The sequence below is a fragment of the Cajanus cajan genome, chromosome 2 (assembly GCF_000230855.2).
Source record: "Cajanus cajan strain Asha chromosome 2, NIPB_CcT2T_4, whole genome shotgun sequence".
NCBI classification, from domain to species: Eukaryota; Viridiplantae; Streptophyta; class Magnoliopsida; order Fabales; family Fabaceae; genus Cajanus; species Cajanus cajan.
In genome coordinates, this window is record NC_138518.1 from 62,555,358 (window position 1) to 62,570,437 (window position 15,080).

At 29.9% G+C, this 15,080-nt stretch overlaps 2 protein-coding genes across 3 annotated transcripts; one reads left to right on the top strand and one right to left on the bottom strand.

Annotated features, from left to right (window-relative positions):
- Nucleotides 1–1,516: 1,516 nt before the first annotated feature.
- Nucleotides 1,517–5,044, bottom strand: LOC109805027 (sphingosine kinase 1). Of its 2 annotated transcripts, XM_020366956.3 has the most exons (10): nucleotides 4,534–5,044; nucleotides 4,341–4,463; nucleotides 3,982–4,082; nucleotides 3,736–3,808; nucleotides 3,500–3,586; nucleotides 3,312–3,389; nucleotides 3,108–3,178; nucleotides 2,420–2,719; nucleotides 2,005–2,127; nucleotides 1,517–1,900 (listed from the first exon to the last, which is right to left on the bottom strand). In XM_020366956.3, exons 1-10 carry the CDS (start codon nucleotides 4,847–4,849, stop codon nucleotides 1,709–1,711), a joined length of 1,464 nt encoding a protein of 487 aa, XP_020222545.1. In that variant the 5' UTR covers nucleotides 4,850–5,044; the 3' UTR covers nucleotides 1,517–1,708. The 2 variants fall into 2 exon arrangements, with proteins under 2 accessions (XP_020222545.1, XP_020222547.1); XM_020366958.3 differs by lacking the exon at nucleotides 4,534–5,044 and having other exon boundaries at nucleotides 3,736–3,811; nucleotides 4,341–4,373.
- A 7,948-nt stretch (nucleotides 5,045–12,992) lies between these two features.
- On the top strand, nucleotides 12,993–14,593 carry LOC109805145 (ribosomal RNA-processing protein). Its single transcript, XM_020367135.3, has 3 exons — nucleotides 12,993–13,242; nucleotides 13,340–13,436; nucleotides 13,986–14,593. The coding sequence occupies exons 1-3, from the start codon at nucleotides 13,033–13,035 to the stop codon at nucleotides 14,234–14,236; spliced, it is 558 nt and encodes a 185-aa protein (XP_020222724.2). The 5' UTR covers nucleotides 12,993–13,032; the 3' UTR covers nucleotides 14,237–14,593.
- The last annotated feature ends 487 nt before the right edge of the window (nucleotides 14,594–15,080 follow it).

Below are 15,080 nucleotides of genomic sequence, written 5' to 3' on the forward strand. Positions count from 1 at the left end.
CTTTCATAATATCTCATATTTCTTGTCTAATCATATTTTAAAAGAATCAAAACTGGTGTTACCCCCTAATTTGAGAAATAATAATTCAGATTGTATTGCTCGGGAACATTCTTCAAATGATGGTCTTTAATTTTGTTTTAGCTTATGATAGCTTGCGTCTTGGTGGGTACTAGCTTGCGTACTGCTAATGATAACTTGGTTTGGCACTTAAACGAACCCCAAAAAATTAGACTATTCCTTTGGAAAATTTAGAAAAATTGCTTAATGACAAATGAGATAACATTCAATCCCCACTTATCTGATAACTCTCATAGTCCGGTGTGAATCAATTTTCGAAGTCAAAATTTACATAAACTTGAGTGTTGAATGTGTAAGAATATATTGAGTGTGTGAAAATGAAGAAACGTAATGTGGAAGGTATTTTAATACTTAATTTAAGACTTGAATATTTTTTCGTTCTTATAAATATTTCACTTTTTGTTTTGAGTCCTAATAATTATTTTTTTATATTTGTGATTTCTGAAATACATCATTTTATTTAATATTTCATTTAAAAATAATTAAATATAATAAAAATTCGATACTTTGATGATGTAACATTTGATAATGATATCATTGATTGAAGTTCGTAAGTTACATCAACGTGTTTTAAACAGAATTAAACGATAATAACTGGGAAATAAAATAGAACTTGCAAGAATGAAAACAGAAAAACAAAAACAAAAACTAACAGTGACTAAAGCTAAAAAATGTTATATTTACATGAAAAAATATTAAAACTAAAAACAAGATATGAAAAAAAATCCTATTCCGTATGGATTAATGCTATGTCCTTTATCTCTTTACTTTTGTTATCTCGTGGTACCAATTTCATTTTAACCAATTAAGCACAGTACAATGAAAGGAAACGTAGAACTCGAATTTGTCTCAAGAAATTCAAAAGCCACATTTAGGACCTGATTTCTATAATTCCTTTCGTGAGTATAATTTGGAGTTGTTGTTTAAAAGATAGGCACAACAACACAAAGGAATAATATAAATTAAAACACTCTAAAGTTTTATGTTTTATCCATTCATCGTTGAGTAGCTTTCGTACTTCTACGAATTCAATAACAAAGTGAATTGCCAATTATTTGTCTGATGGAATTTAATTTGCATGCACTTTTTACACCATTAATCAATTAAAAGTTAGTATTGACATGACTTTTAAATTAATTATTTTAAAAATCAAATAAAATTATTATTGATATAACAATTTGTGATTAGATTATATATATATAGAGAGAGAGAGAGAGAGAAAGAGAGAGAGAGAGTGTGTGAGAGAGAGATAATAAACTATTACTGTAAATACTATTCACTCCATTAAATATTGATCTTACAATAATTTTTACAAACATTAAATATAATCAACTGCTATTAAACTCACGTTTTTGACTTAATTTATTATGATTTTAAAAATTAATAGTAAAAAATTATTTTATATATTAATCTATGTATAAAATTTTAGGTTCAATAATAAAATACATAATATTTAATTACAATTTTTATTCAAAATACTTGTTGAGTAAAAAAAAGAAGTCAAGTTCTCCATGCTGATCCAATCAAATAAACACCCCTAAATAAAATAAAATGGGGAAAATTATTAAACCAAGAGTCTTTTCTTTCTTTATTTTGTTTTTCTTTTTTTGGTATAAAAAAATCAAGTCTTTTATATAGGAGTAAAAAGAGTAGCTAAACCTTGATCCACTGTTATTTGAAGTTTATCATAGGCCATCAAAGTCTTCTCCTCACATCGGTACGATCCTTTCCCCCTTGCCAGAACCTCACCATCTACATCTATGATCCCTTCCTTTTCTTGGTCCCCCAAGCGCGGGCCAGGTTCCAAAACCATAACTTTCACCTATAATTTGTTTCAAGATACAGAAAGTAACAGATCTTGTGATGCAAATATATCAAAGCAGGAAAAGTAATAGACTGCAGAAGCTGGCACAGTGATGACCACACCTTTAGGTACATAATATATGGCGACTTTACATGACCCCCATTATTCAAATCTGACATTATTGATAGTAATGGTAATTTTGGGCAATTCTTCATGACGATCAAGTCCAGATAACCATCTGAGAACTGCATTTACAAAATTAGAGTAACAAAGGAATTGTCAAGTTCATGGCTTTACGCAACTATCAAATTATAAGTAAAGATGTCCCACAACATGGTGGGACATCATTAATCTGGGGTGTGGGGTCCACTGGCATTTATACCAATGCTGGCAGCGATTGGAGTGTATCTAAAGATCTATATATTCTGTATGGTTTTTTATTTTTAACACTATTAGTCATTAAACTCAAGCAAGTTAATATGAAAATAGTCATTCATCATGTATTTGTACAGTAGCCTTCTTGCACACAAAACCAACCTTTGCATCTGGTGCAGGCTTGACGTTTTCACTACCCCAAGGCACATTGTGAAGCCATACAGAAATAAATGGTCCATTTAAAACTCTCCAACCCGGATTGTCCAAGTCAATTTCGGGTCCCTGATACCCTAGCCTTTTTAACGTCACTGGTTGTTCCTCATCAATTAGGTCACTATTGCTGCCTTTGATAGTAGAAATGCCAGGGTAACTAGTGGGCTCCCCGTAAGCTTCAAAACCAGGTGCAGGCACAAAATAAAGACATCCAGTGTAATGCCTCAAATTGATGATTCGAGTGAGAGCCTGCAACAAAGAGTAAGTAATGTAAAGAAAATAACAAATAACTTTGATCCCTGCAACTCAAATCAAAGTAATTGAAGTACAAGTGTAACAATGAAAACATAACATTAAACTAGGTTGGCACAAGTGTTGGAAGTTACTAGCTATTCATAATTCTAGTTCAGGAAATCAAAAGAATATCTATAAATTCAGTGCTTTCTTTGGCTTAAAGCATTTTACATAAACGCAAACAGTAAACTGTGTAGATGACTTATTATATCATGATTAGTTGCTCTTCCATTTATGTTCCTCTAAATGCAACCATAATCCATATAAAATGACACATACCAATGAAAGAAAAGCATCATAAATTACAAAACATGTGATGGTATATGTAATATGGCTTACTAACATAAAAATCTATGCGAGCACTTCCCATCCACCGATACTTTTCAGACTCGATGTCAATATCAGCCACCAGACCTGAAATAAAATTAAAATCCTCAAACATGTTATGGCGAATATCATGGATAGAACCAGATGCTGGCACAACTAGCTTAGATGTTATTGCACATCCACCTCATTGCCAAAATCCAATATAAGCAATTCTAATTACCCCATGCAAGCATCAACACACTGAAAAATCTGGTTTCCCCTTGTGTGATGGTGACCACATCGAGTGATCGCTTACGGCCTGACAGCATTTAATACAAAGTTAATACTTTTCAATTTTCATCAGCCCATTGAAAAGAAAAATATTGGTCACTAACAAGTTTAAATGACAATGAATTGAAAGTTTGAAACCTCGTATAATGGCAAGAACAGCATTGGATACAGTACAAGGATCACCAACTGAATCGAGAAGAGACTTTGCCATGCCATTTCCCGTACCTTGATATTGAATCATTCATTTCATAGGAACATCGTGGAAGAGATAATTATAAAATTAAGATTACAAAATTTGTATGACTAAGCTCATCCATCATCTACACATTTACAAAAGAAAGAAAAGAAAGAAAGAAAAAAAAAGGTATCAAAACCTGCTGGAACTACCCCAAGGGGCATCTTTATTGCAGTCTCCCAGTCCTGCCTCTGAAGCAGTCCATTTACAACCTACTAAAAATGTGTGATGCTAGTAAGATTATGAAAGAGAAACATAGACAACGATGTGTACAAAAGAAACCGCAAAATAATCATTAGTAGACTAGACACTATTCAGTATTCACACAATGATAATGGTACTTGGTACGAACTACAACCAACAACAATAATGTGGGGGGACTGACCTCAACCAAAATCCCATCTCCACTAACACAAACAATTCCATCGTACTTGGAAAAATCAAGTGACTCAACAACTTGCTTCGCGTGGAGCTGATGCTTGGTTTCTGAGAAAAAAATAAAATAAAATAGAAATAGTTTAATTTTTTGATAGTATGATCCCAATCATAATTTGACATGCCAGATTGGTTAAGGAATTACTACTATGCACGGGAAAGAGTAGTGTAAAACGTTTCAATAAAGAGCACCTTAGCATTTTGGAAGGTAGAATTAAAATTATTGATTTTTGTACTTTAAAAATCTCAGGTTTGTGCTAATTTACATTGACTAAGAATAAAGAAGGGAATGAAGGGAAAAACAAAAACCTTGAACTGTTAGTTGCAATTGTGCATCTTCAAGAAGAGGTTTGACTTGTTGGCGAAAAATATTGGTAGCAGATTTGGTGCCCCCAAAAGGATTAACAAAAACAAAGAGCCTCTTAGGTCGTCCTGTTCCATTCGCAACACAAAATTAACAACACAAGCTGCAAAATTAAGTAGGCCATATGAAATAGTTTACCGAGAGAATCGATGAATTCACGAAGCTTCAGGCACCAGAGCCGGTGCGATTCCTCAGACGAGGGCCTAAACACGACGTCGTTTCGGAGCAGTTTTCCTCTGCTCCCGCAACCGCAGCATCCATTTTCGCTCTCCACGATGGTTTTGAGCCTGATGTTGGGAGCGTCGGCGGTGAAGCCGAGAAGCTCTTTTTCGATGGTCAAATTCCGTTGATCACCTTCCGGCCACCACAGCCTCCCGTCGGCGAGCAGAGAGAGCTGCGTCACCTTCCCGTTGACGTTGACCCGGTCAGAGATTATGGCGGCGGTTTGGTCCATTGATAACCGGTCTGATTATAAACTAAACTAAAAAACTAACACAAGTTTGGGACTTTCCGGGGACAAAGAATAATGCTAATGACTTGATTTAGGAGGAAACCAAGTTTGCTTTTGTTTGCTCTGTTTTGTTTTCTACGCAAACACGATAGATTAGCTTAACAATTTCTTTCTCTTTATCTCTCCGATCAAATTTTAAACAATAAATGCTCTTATTTACACTCCGCAATCCGAATTCTGTGTTGAACTCGATCCAACTTTGACCAAAATTTACATGGCTTTTACATTTTACTTTATTTTATATTTCTTTATTATAATATATATAATTAAAGTTAAAATCTTATTTTTTAGTAAGCTAAGGCACTTTCTTTATAATATACCATAGTATTACATCACTGTGTTCTTTTACATTAAAATTTATACAATTTACTTATTTAACTTTCATTAATCTGTCAAATTTTTTATTTTGAGTATTTTGAAATTTCTAGGTCAGTCTTCATGTTTAAGAATGAAAATAAGTTAAATTAAGTCAAACTTTAAATATATTAATTAAATTTATTTTATAAAATTAAAGTTTAAATTTGATTTATTATTTATTATAAATTTTTTTTATAAGTTTGGCTTATAACATTTTTAAAGTTTAATTTCGCCTATTAATTTATTTAAAAGTCTATTTATATTAATAAAATTAATTATGTTAATAAATTTAATTTTTAAAAAGTAATAATTTTATTTTTAAAATATAATTTATTCAACATTATTAAAATTAAAATTTTAAAAGAAATATATGAAAAAAGAATTAAATAATTTTTTATTAATATGATAATTATTACATAATCATATATGTTGATATACACTTACGCATATATTGTAAGTATATAAATTCATAATGAAAAAAATTGTATAAAAAATTAATATTGATATTTTTTTAGCTTTATAAATTTATTAATTTATTTATATTTTTAATAATATATGTGTATTAGTTTTAAATTATATATAATAAATAAATTTATTTTTAAAATATAATTTACTCAATATTATAAAATTAAATTTTAAATGAAATATAGGAGAAAAGTGAATTATTTTTTATTGGAAGAATAATTGATGCTACTTAATAACGTATGTATGTCAATGTACACTTACACATAGGTCGTAAGTTTATAGATCTATAATGGTAAAAAAAATTGTATAAAAAAATTATTTTAAATATTAATAATTTTTTTTATAAATTTATTTGTTTATTTATATTTTTAATTATGCATATATATATATATAAACATATATTAATTTTTTATTATATCAGTTCTAACAAAAATATTTATAAACCTAAGTCTAGCCATTTTATATAAATAGATTTTTTTTAAAAGTTTAAATTGACATTTTTATAAATAAGTCAAGCTTTAAAGAGATCAAATCATAAACTCTTATTTAAGGTCCAACCTATTTCCATACCTAGTCATAGGTCTTAACAATATAAAATGTTCACATATTTAATGACGGGTTAACACATGACATAGAAAATTCACTTTTTATGTTAGGTGATCAACGACTTTCGTAGTATGAGTATTTAAAATGATGTTTAAACTTTAAATCATGCTGACATCCACATTTTATAATGAGTATGGTCATATCTATCATAGACTATGACACATTTTATAGTGGATGTGACATTACCTAACATAAAATGTTGCATATTTTATGACAGGTAAGGTCACACTTGTCATAGGATGTGCATTTTCTATTATGGGTATAGTCACACCCGTCATAGAAAGTATATTATTTTAATATTCTATTCATTTTTTTTAACCTTTTCAAACTCATACAAAAAAATGCAATTCAAGTTGTTCAATATAGACATATATAAAATAGACTTAATTGCATTTTTGATTCCTCAAGTATTATAATTGGGTAATTTTGATCCCAAAATTTTAATTAGGTAATTTTAGTCTCTAAAGGATTGCAATTGTGCGATTTTGGACCTTCAATTTTTAATTCAACAATTTTAATCCCTCAAATATCATAATTGTGCAATTTTAGTCTCTCTCATTAAAAATTTAATAATTTTAATATATATGTATATATATAATGTATTAAAATTATACAATTATTTATCTATTTAAGTTAACACATATTATAATTTTCTTCAATGTATCAAATGATATATATTTATTATTAATAAATAAATAAAATTTATATATTATTATTTTTATAATATTACTGATTAATTAATATCAATAATATTATTAGTATATTTATAGATAAAATAATAATTTGATAAATATAATTTATTATATATTAATATACTTTTACAAAAATATAAGTATATTAATTAGAAATATACATATCTTTTGTTATATATTTATATTTTTGTAAAATATTAATATATACTAAGTCATATTTATCAAATTATTAATTTATCTATAAATATACTAAAAATATTATTAATATTAATTTATCAGTAATATTAAAATACTAATAATATATAAATTTTATTTATTTAGTAAAATAAATATATATTATTTGATATATTAACAAAAATTATAATATATGTTAACTTTTAAATAAGCAAATAATTGTATATTTTTAAAACATTATATATATATACATATATATATATATATATATAAATTCTAAAATTACTAAATTTTTAATGGGAATAATAAAAGAGTTAATCACCTATACACTATCGGTGTAAAAAAAATTTATACTGGCAGTCAATCAGAGTCGTTAGTAGTGGCTTTTCATCTGCTCATTTAATTAAATTAAAATAAAAAAGGCACTATTAACGGCTCTGATTGACTGCCGATGTTTATACCGACAGTGTATAGGTGATTAACTCATACTAAAATCGCACAATTATAATAGTTGAGGGACTAAAATTGTTCAATTAAAAATTAAGGGACTAAAATCACACAATTACAATCTTTTAAGGACTAAAATTACTCAATTAAAACCTTGAGGATCAAAATTGCATAATTGCAATACTAGAGGGATCAAAAGCACAATTAAGCCTATAAAATGTAATATCTCATTTAAATTAAAACAATGTACAAAGTAAACTAGCTAGTAATAAAGAGAGTTAACAATAAAACTAAAATTAACATTAATTATCATTAATTAATGATAATGAACAATTATTGTATGAATGTACCAATGTTATCAAATAATAATGAAACTAAAGTAAACCAACCAATGCACCTGAAAAAGCTAAAACAATATACAAAAAAATAAATCAATTCTCAAATGATTCAAGACAAATCGATTCCTATATTTTACAAATATCTTCCAACTCTTCATTGACAAATCGAATTGGATTTTTGAATACCTACAATTAATTCAATTTAAAGATAAGTTAAACATTAGTCAATCATTAAATAATTAAATAATTATTTAAAGTGATTAAATTGATTTAAAAATGTATTATCTTCCTCCACGAGCCCCTAATATTACCAGTAATAATGATAAACATATGTTTCATCACGTGATAGTTACACTTATGATTACTCGGTTGATGTGGACACTACAATTTAGTGAATATAAAACATAATTAAAATATAGTTAGAATATATTTTAATTTAACTATAAGTATTATTAAGTTGACAATTGATTGATTCACAAAAAAAGGTTGATTGTTGACTGATTCATCGGGAAAAAAAAGGTTGATAGTTGACTTACTTTCAACACAATATATATTGAAGCTTCTTTTAAGCTACCAAAGGAAGTTCCCATAGATCAAGGTTGCATCCAAAGACTTACGAAAATGAATGATAAATCGAAAATAGTTAAAAGAATGAAATTATAAAATAAAAAAAACCATAATGATTGAAAGTAGATACTTATGAATCAATGAGGAGTCTAACAAATAACTTGGCAATTTTCTCATGTAATGAACACAAGAAAACTACAAGAAACTACCTCATAATTATAACGAGGAGTTGTCATGTGCTACATTTTGTAATAATGTTATAAACATGTAAGTTATTGTAAACTTATTTAAAATATAATGCAAGTACTTACTCATTCAAATAAGGTACTTAGTAAAACACCTTTCCTCCTAGCCTAAACTAGTTTATCAAATATTCCTTAACCTTAATGTCTTTATTCCCAACACACTAGGTGACAATTGGGTCAATAAAATCATAATAATAAGCATTTTGCATCTTCATAAAAATGTGATGAAGAGACCTTAAACCAACAAACCAAACCTAGGAAATATTTTCAACCTCATTCACAAATTTTTACGAACACTTGGTATGCATACACAAAAAACTCAAACAAGGTAACAATTTAATGAACAATCAATCTCAATAACCAAAATAATCATTCAACAACACCATAGCATGAATCAAACATCAAATGCACGAAAAAGAGAAAAGACGAGAATGAACCCAAGAGCACATCACTTGAATGGAGGAAGTGGCCTAAACGTCTCACCTGGACAAAGGCAATGGTTGAACCTAGGAGCATGTCACCTAAATAGAGGTAGTCAAGATGGAGGGAACTTGCTTGAACAAAGATGATGATGAATAGTAGAGAGCGCGAACTAAATCCATGCTCTTAATGTCTTAATAAAAACACATTCTATGGCGTGTCTTGATTTACCTACCATAGAATATCCCTTTTTATGTGGGGTAAGTTAACACCCATCATAAAAATGTTGGAGTCAAAGCCTGACCAACAAATTCTATGACAAGTATTCACTTACTCGTCATAGAAAAAATATTTTATGACGGGTAAGCCAACACCTATCATAAAAAAATTTGTCATAATTACAAGTATGTCACTACATCACTTTCTATGTTGTGTGGATAAGTATTCCACACATGTTATAAGTAGAAACCATAGACAAATGTCTATAAATACGAAAGGCATTAGTAGGGGGCTTTTTGTTGTAGTAAGCCATAAGAGCATTTTAATATTTTCTAGTATGTTATTCTTCCAAAGCCAGGACCAGGAACCTCCATGAGTATACTTGCAAAAACATCACCATCAATAAGTCACCAATATGCAGATTTAGTTGAGTATCTTCCATCTGTAGTGGGAGCCCAAATGAAATCATCCTTTATGTCAACTTCAACAAACATGGTCTACATAATATACTTGGCTTCATCATGGATATTAGTTGTTAACCTAGCTAGTTTCCAATAATCCTCATTATAGACATCATTTACTTGAAGTTGGGTGTTTATGATGTGAACATAATCATCCTTGTTGCAAAGGTAACCAAAATCCATCCACTTATCATACTAAAGGGACACTTCACCTTTACCTATGCAGATAATAAAACCATCTTTCAAGATTTCAACAACTTTAATAATAGAAGCCCAAGCAAAGGAAGAACCAACAATCAAGATAACTTGAAGAATATACTTGTGTTTCAAGTATTTATCTTCAAGCATTTGAAGCCACTCACATACGATGTTTATCATGAATTAAACTCCAAACATGCTTCCCTAAAAGAGAGATGTTTATGTTCTTTGCAAATCGCACCCCTAGGCCTCCATGAAGTTTAGGTTGAGTGACTGCTCCCCAGTTTACCCAATGAGAAGTTGATTTGCCCGATGAATTTGCTAACAATATTATCAATGCTAGCATATATACCTTTAAGAAACCAACAATTTTGCATAACATAGTCGGGAATTGTAGTTAACACCAGTTTTGCTAAAGTTATATGCCTTGCCCTATTTAGAAGATTGATTTTCCAACCAGCCAATCTCCCTTGAATCCTTTATAGAAGGAAACCAAAATTAGTATTTTTAATTCTTCTTATTAGGATAGGAAACACCGAGTATTTTATCAATTCTTTGAGTATGGTTAAAACCAAAATAATTCTTAGAAGGATTTTTTTTCGTCTTAGCCACATTCTTGGAAGCCAAGAATATAGATTTGTCAACATTGATTTTAAAATTAGTTGCTAGACAAAAGGTATTAAGAAATTGTTTGATTAATTTAGCTTGCTTATAAGTATCCTTTATAAACAATAAACATTTGTTAACAAAAAAAAGGTGGGAAACTTTAGGACTATTTCTAGATATTAAAGTAGGGTGCTACTTATGAAGAGAAACTTTATGATGAATCAATAAACCAATTTCTCCATACACAAAATGGTACGATGGCATGGGATCTCCCTATCTCAAACCTCTAGTAGGAGCAAAGACATTATACCGTTATTCCACTTCAAAGAAAAAGAGAAGTCACTAGTATAACTCAAAATTAAATCAATAGTTTTTTGGGGAAAGGCAAACTTTGCAAGAGTAAACTCAAGGAAATCCCAATCGATTTTGTCATAGGCCTTTTCAAAGTCAATTTTGAGCATAAGATAACTTGTATTTCCCTTTTTCTTATGCAAATGATGAGTTATCTCTTGGGTTATGACAACTTTGTTATTAGTTCCTCTTTGGGAATAAAATTACTCTATAAAGGCCCTATGAATTTATCTAAGTGTGGTCGGATATGATTAAACAACACTTTATATATAATTTTCAAAGGACACATTACAAAGACTAATGAGTCTAAAGTCTTTCATAAAAAAAAGGCCGATCAATTTTAGGAATGGGAACAATAAGAACTTCAACTATACTTGGGGGAATGTGACTTGTAGAAAAAACTATAGCCACCATCTCCCAAATATTTGTAGAAATAATGACATAATAGTTCTTAAAGAAAATGGATTGAAACTCATCAAGACCGGACACCTTATAAGAATTCATAGCAAAGATAGCTTGTTTTACCTCCAAAAAAGAAATTGAGCAAATCAACTCCTCATGCAAACCATCCCTCATATGTAGGATATTATCTAACTTAAGGCTTTGAGGTTGGCAAGTATCATTGCTCCGAAACAACTTTTTAAAGAAATCATTAGCTTCCTTCTTCAACAACTCCTCATTGTTACACCAAATTCCTCCAATAACAACGCCCGTAATCTTGTTTTTCCTTCTTCTAATTATGGTTTGATTGTGAAAAGATTTAGTATTTTTATTTTCATACTTAACCCAATCGTCCATTGACTTTTGGAACCACAACATTTCTTTTTGGACAAATACTTCATTATATTGGTGTTGAAACTTCTTCTCAAACTGAGTTGCCTCTTGATTACAAGCCTCGTCCAAAGCTCCATGAATAACTTTAAGTATAGCATCCAAGTGCCTCTTCCTTTGAAAAATATTACCAAAAACCTTTTTATTGAATTCCACGGATTTGGCCTTTTGTTATTTATAGTCATTACCTTCTTACAACTCATAAGAAGGGGCTTGTGGTCAGAATTGTGAGTTGGAAGGATTTCTACCAGAGAATGAGGAAAAGTCATTTGCTAATGAAGGTAAGCATCTATCAAGTTTCTAATATGGCCTTTATTCTAAATATTTTTGTGCTAGGTGTACAAACCTCTTTTCATTTTAATAAACATAACATTATATTTCATAGTATTTAAGGATTTATAATATATTTAATATTCTTCTTCAAATATAATCAATAATTTTATCAGGACTATTTTTTACTTTTACTATATAATATGAATATCTTTTTTTACCATTTTTAATAATTATGTATATTATCGAATTTATATTTAATACTAAAAGGTTGAGACACTTTGTGTCTTTAATAAATTATACACAAATAACATATTATAAGAAGGTTGTATATAATTATTCAAAGAAGATATATATATATATATATATATATATATATATATATATATATATATATATTTAAGAGGTATAATAATTCCCTAAAAAGTGAAGACCAAAAGCGATCCTGATATTCTTTTTTTTTTTTTTGAACGGCAAATGTTAATGATTAGTTTGTTAGTTGTTATTGGGGAGATTCGAACCCACACTCTCTTAGTCACTCAAGACTATATCCCTCTCCTCAAACCACTTAGACCACCCTTATCACTCCTCCTGATATTCTCTTTATAATATATCTTTATAATATGTATAGATTAAACATGAACTAAAAGGCTATCTTTAATTTGAAATTATAATAAATAAGTAAAAAACAAATTAAAAAAAATTACAGACTTTAAATGATTCTATTTAAAATTTAAAATATACTATTTGATATACCTGATTTCTTAAATTTATTTTCTAAGAGCATTAATAAAATATAAAATTAGCCGTACCTTATGTGAATTAAAATAGGTGGAAGAAGGAGTTGTTACATAATTGTAGGTTTTGGGTGAGTGCGAGATGGAAGAGGAGACAGGGCAGCGCAAAGTGAAAGCAGGGCAGTTGAAGAAGAGAGCCCTAAAGAACAAAGCTTTGGGCATCAATTTCAACGAGAAAGATCTCAAAGACTACGTCACTGGCTTTCACAAGCGCAAGAAGAAGCGAAGAAAGGAAGCCCAGAAGCAACAGAACGAGGTACTACGCCGCAAACGCAACGAGGAACGCAAAAAGGTACCAGTTCGAATTTAGGGTTTCCTTTCCTTTTCTTAATTTTATCTTCTACATTATTTTTTTTATTTATTATCTATTTTATTGGACTCGTTTGCAGAGAAAATTGGAAAGGGAATTCGTTCATCACGGAGGCGTGCCACCTGGTGAAATTGATGAGTGCCAAGAAGTTCCGGAGCAACATGAATCTATTGCTGGTGCATTTTCTCTACTCTTCGCCTTTGTCAACTGAAATATTCCTCTAAGTAGAATTTTTTGTTTCTTCACCTATTCATTTAGCCATGTGTGTCGCTTCACACTTAGATGCATTCACGTCATGTGCTTCGGCCTGGTTTTTTACTGGGGCAGTGGCACTTGAAAATTTTGACCAAAACCTGTCTGAACCGTCTTATGAATCTGAGGCTATTTAGTTGAATTTTAGTGTATGATGGTTCTGTTTGGATAAAATTTTCAAATTTATAGAAAAATAAGAAGAAAGTAAAATGACTAAAGCTTCGTCCATTAGCTGAAATTAGCCCATATAAGTTAAAATCACTTTTTTTTTTGAAAAGTTAAACCTGAGAACTTTTACAAATTAACTTATTAAATTAACCTATGGGAAAAACTTGGTTCATTTTACCTTGTGTTCTTCTTTATAAGTTCTTATTGAGAAATTTGTCTCAACAAGACCAATGTATGAGTGATTTCCTTTCTGCGTTTGGGTGGTGACTCATTTAGTGATTGGATTTACCTTCTGTTGTTTAAAGAAACGAAGACATACGAAAATGATGATTTGAAAGTCACTGTCGTAACAAGTGAGATCAACCCTGAAGAAGAAAGTTATCCTAGTGAAAGGAAAGTGGCAGCAGTGTCCCCTGATTCTGTTGTGGCTGATAAAAGGCATGCGGTACCTGTAAGTAATAAGAAATCTTTTAAGAAGGTTGCAAAACATAGATCACGGCCAAGGCCAGCAAGTAAGAGAGATAAGAAGAAAAGAAAGACACAGGGCAAGAAGTGATGGTAACTGGGTGCCTTGTATCTTCAGGACATTCCCAGGTCTACAATGAACTATATTTTTGTGGAGGTGGTTATGAAGTTCAGTAACTTAGCTACTGTGAAGGGAGAATTCGTGTTTGCCTATTGCAGGATTTGATCTTGTTTCATAGTTGAAAATATATCTAGTTAGTTACCTGGTTCCTGATGCTCGTGACAGGATTTTCTTCACCAGGGTCATTGCTGTCTTCCCATTTTGGGGATTCAAGAGTTAAAGAACAAAAACCTATTATTTTCTCCTCTTTGTTAGTTAAACTGGTAGCTCTGTTGTGTGTTACACATTTAATTCATTCACATATTTAACTTTCTAGTTTTTCTTTTCTTTTTCTCTTCTTTTTTATTTTGTCTAGAATATTAGTTTCTGGCCTAAAGAGAAGGCTCAGTTATTTAGTTTCGAGGGGCTGATAATGAATCAAGACCTTAATTTTATATAATCCATTACCCTAGGAAAGTTCCTTGGTAAATTTGATGAGTTGGGCAATATATGTACTCTGATAAGCCTAATAATAAGTTGCAGCAGAATGTTTCAAGATCAGACATGTGCCAGTTGGTTTTATTTAAACCTTACGAAAAATTCTCTTTTAGTTTCAGGGACTCTTACTTTTTGGAAGCTATCTATAATAGATTTTACATGAAATGTGAAATTGACAAAGTCTGTTTGGAATCTAAGGTAGAAGCAATTTTGAGAGTTTTTTTTTTTAATTTAATTTAATTTTTTTTAAATAAAGAGTATTTTCTAATAAATAAAAGAACTCTAAAAAATCTTCTAAACTTTTATTCAAACATGTTCATAATCTTTAAACTCATAT

Bases quoted from the DNA above. Each gene is read 5' to 3' on its own strand.
- LOC109805027 (XM_020366956.3), bottom strand. From the start codon at position 4,849: ATGGACCAAACCGCCGCCATAATCTCTGACCGGGTCAACGTCAACGGG. The intron at 4,464-4,533 runs GTAAACTATTTC...CGAATGGAACAG, and splicing joins TGAATTCATCGATTCTCTCG to GACGACCTAAGAGGCTCTTT. The intron at 3,390-3,499 runs GTTTCAAACTTT...AAATGCTGTCAG, and splicing joins TGTTCTTGCCATTATACGAG to GCCGTAAGCGATCACTCGAT.
- LOC109805145 (XM_020367135.3), top strand. From the start codon at position 13,033: ATGGAAGAGGAGACAGGGCAGCGCAAAGTGAAAGCAGGGCAGTTGAAG. The intron at 13,243-13,339 runs GTACCAGTTCGA...ACTCGTTTGCAG, and splicing joins GCAACGAGGAACGCAAAAAG to AGAAAATTGGAAAGGGAATT. The intron at 13,437-13,985 runs GTGCATTTTCTC...TGTTGTTTAAAG, and splicing joins GCAACATGAATCTATTGCTG to AAACGAAGACATACGAAAAT.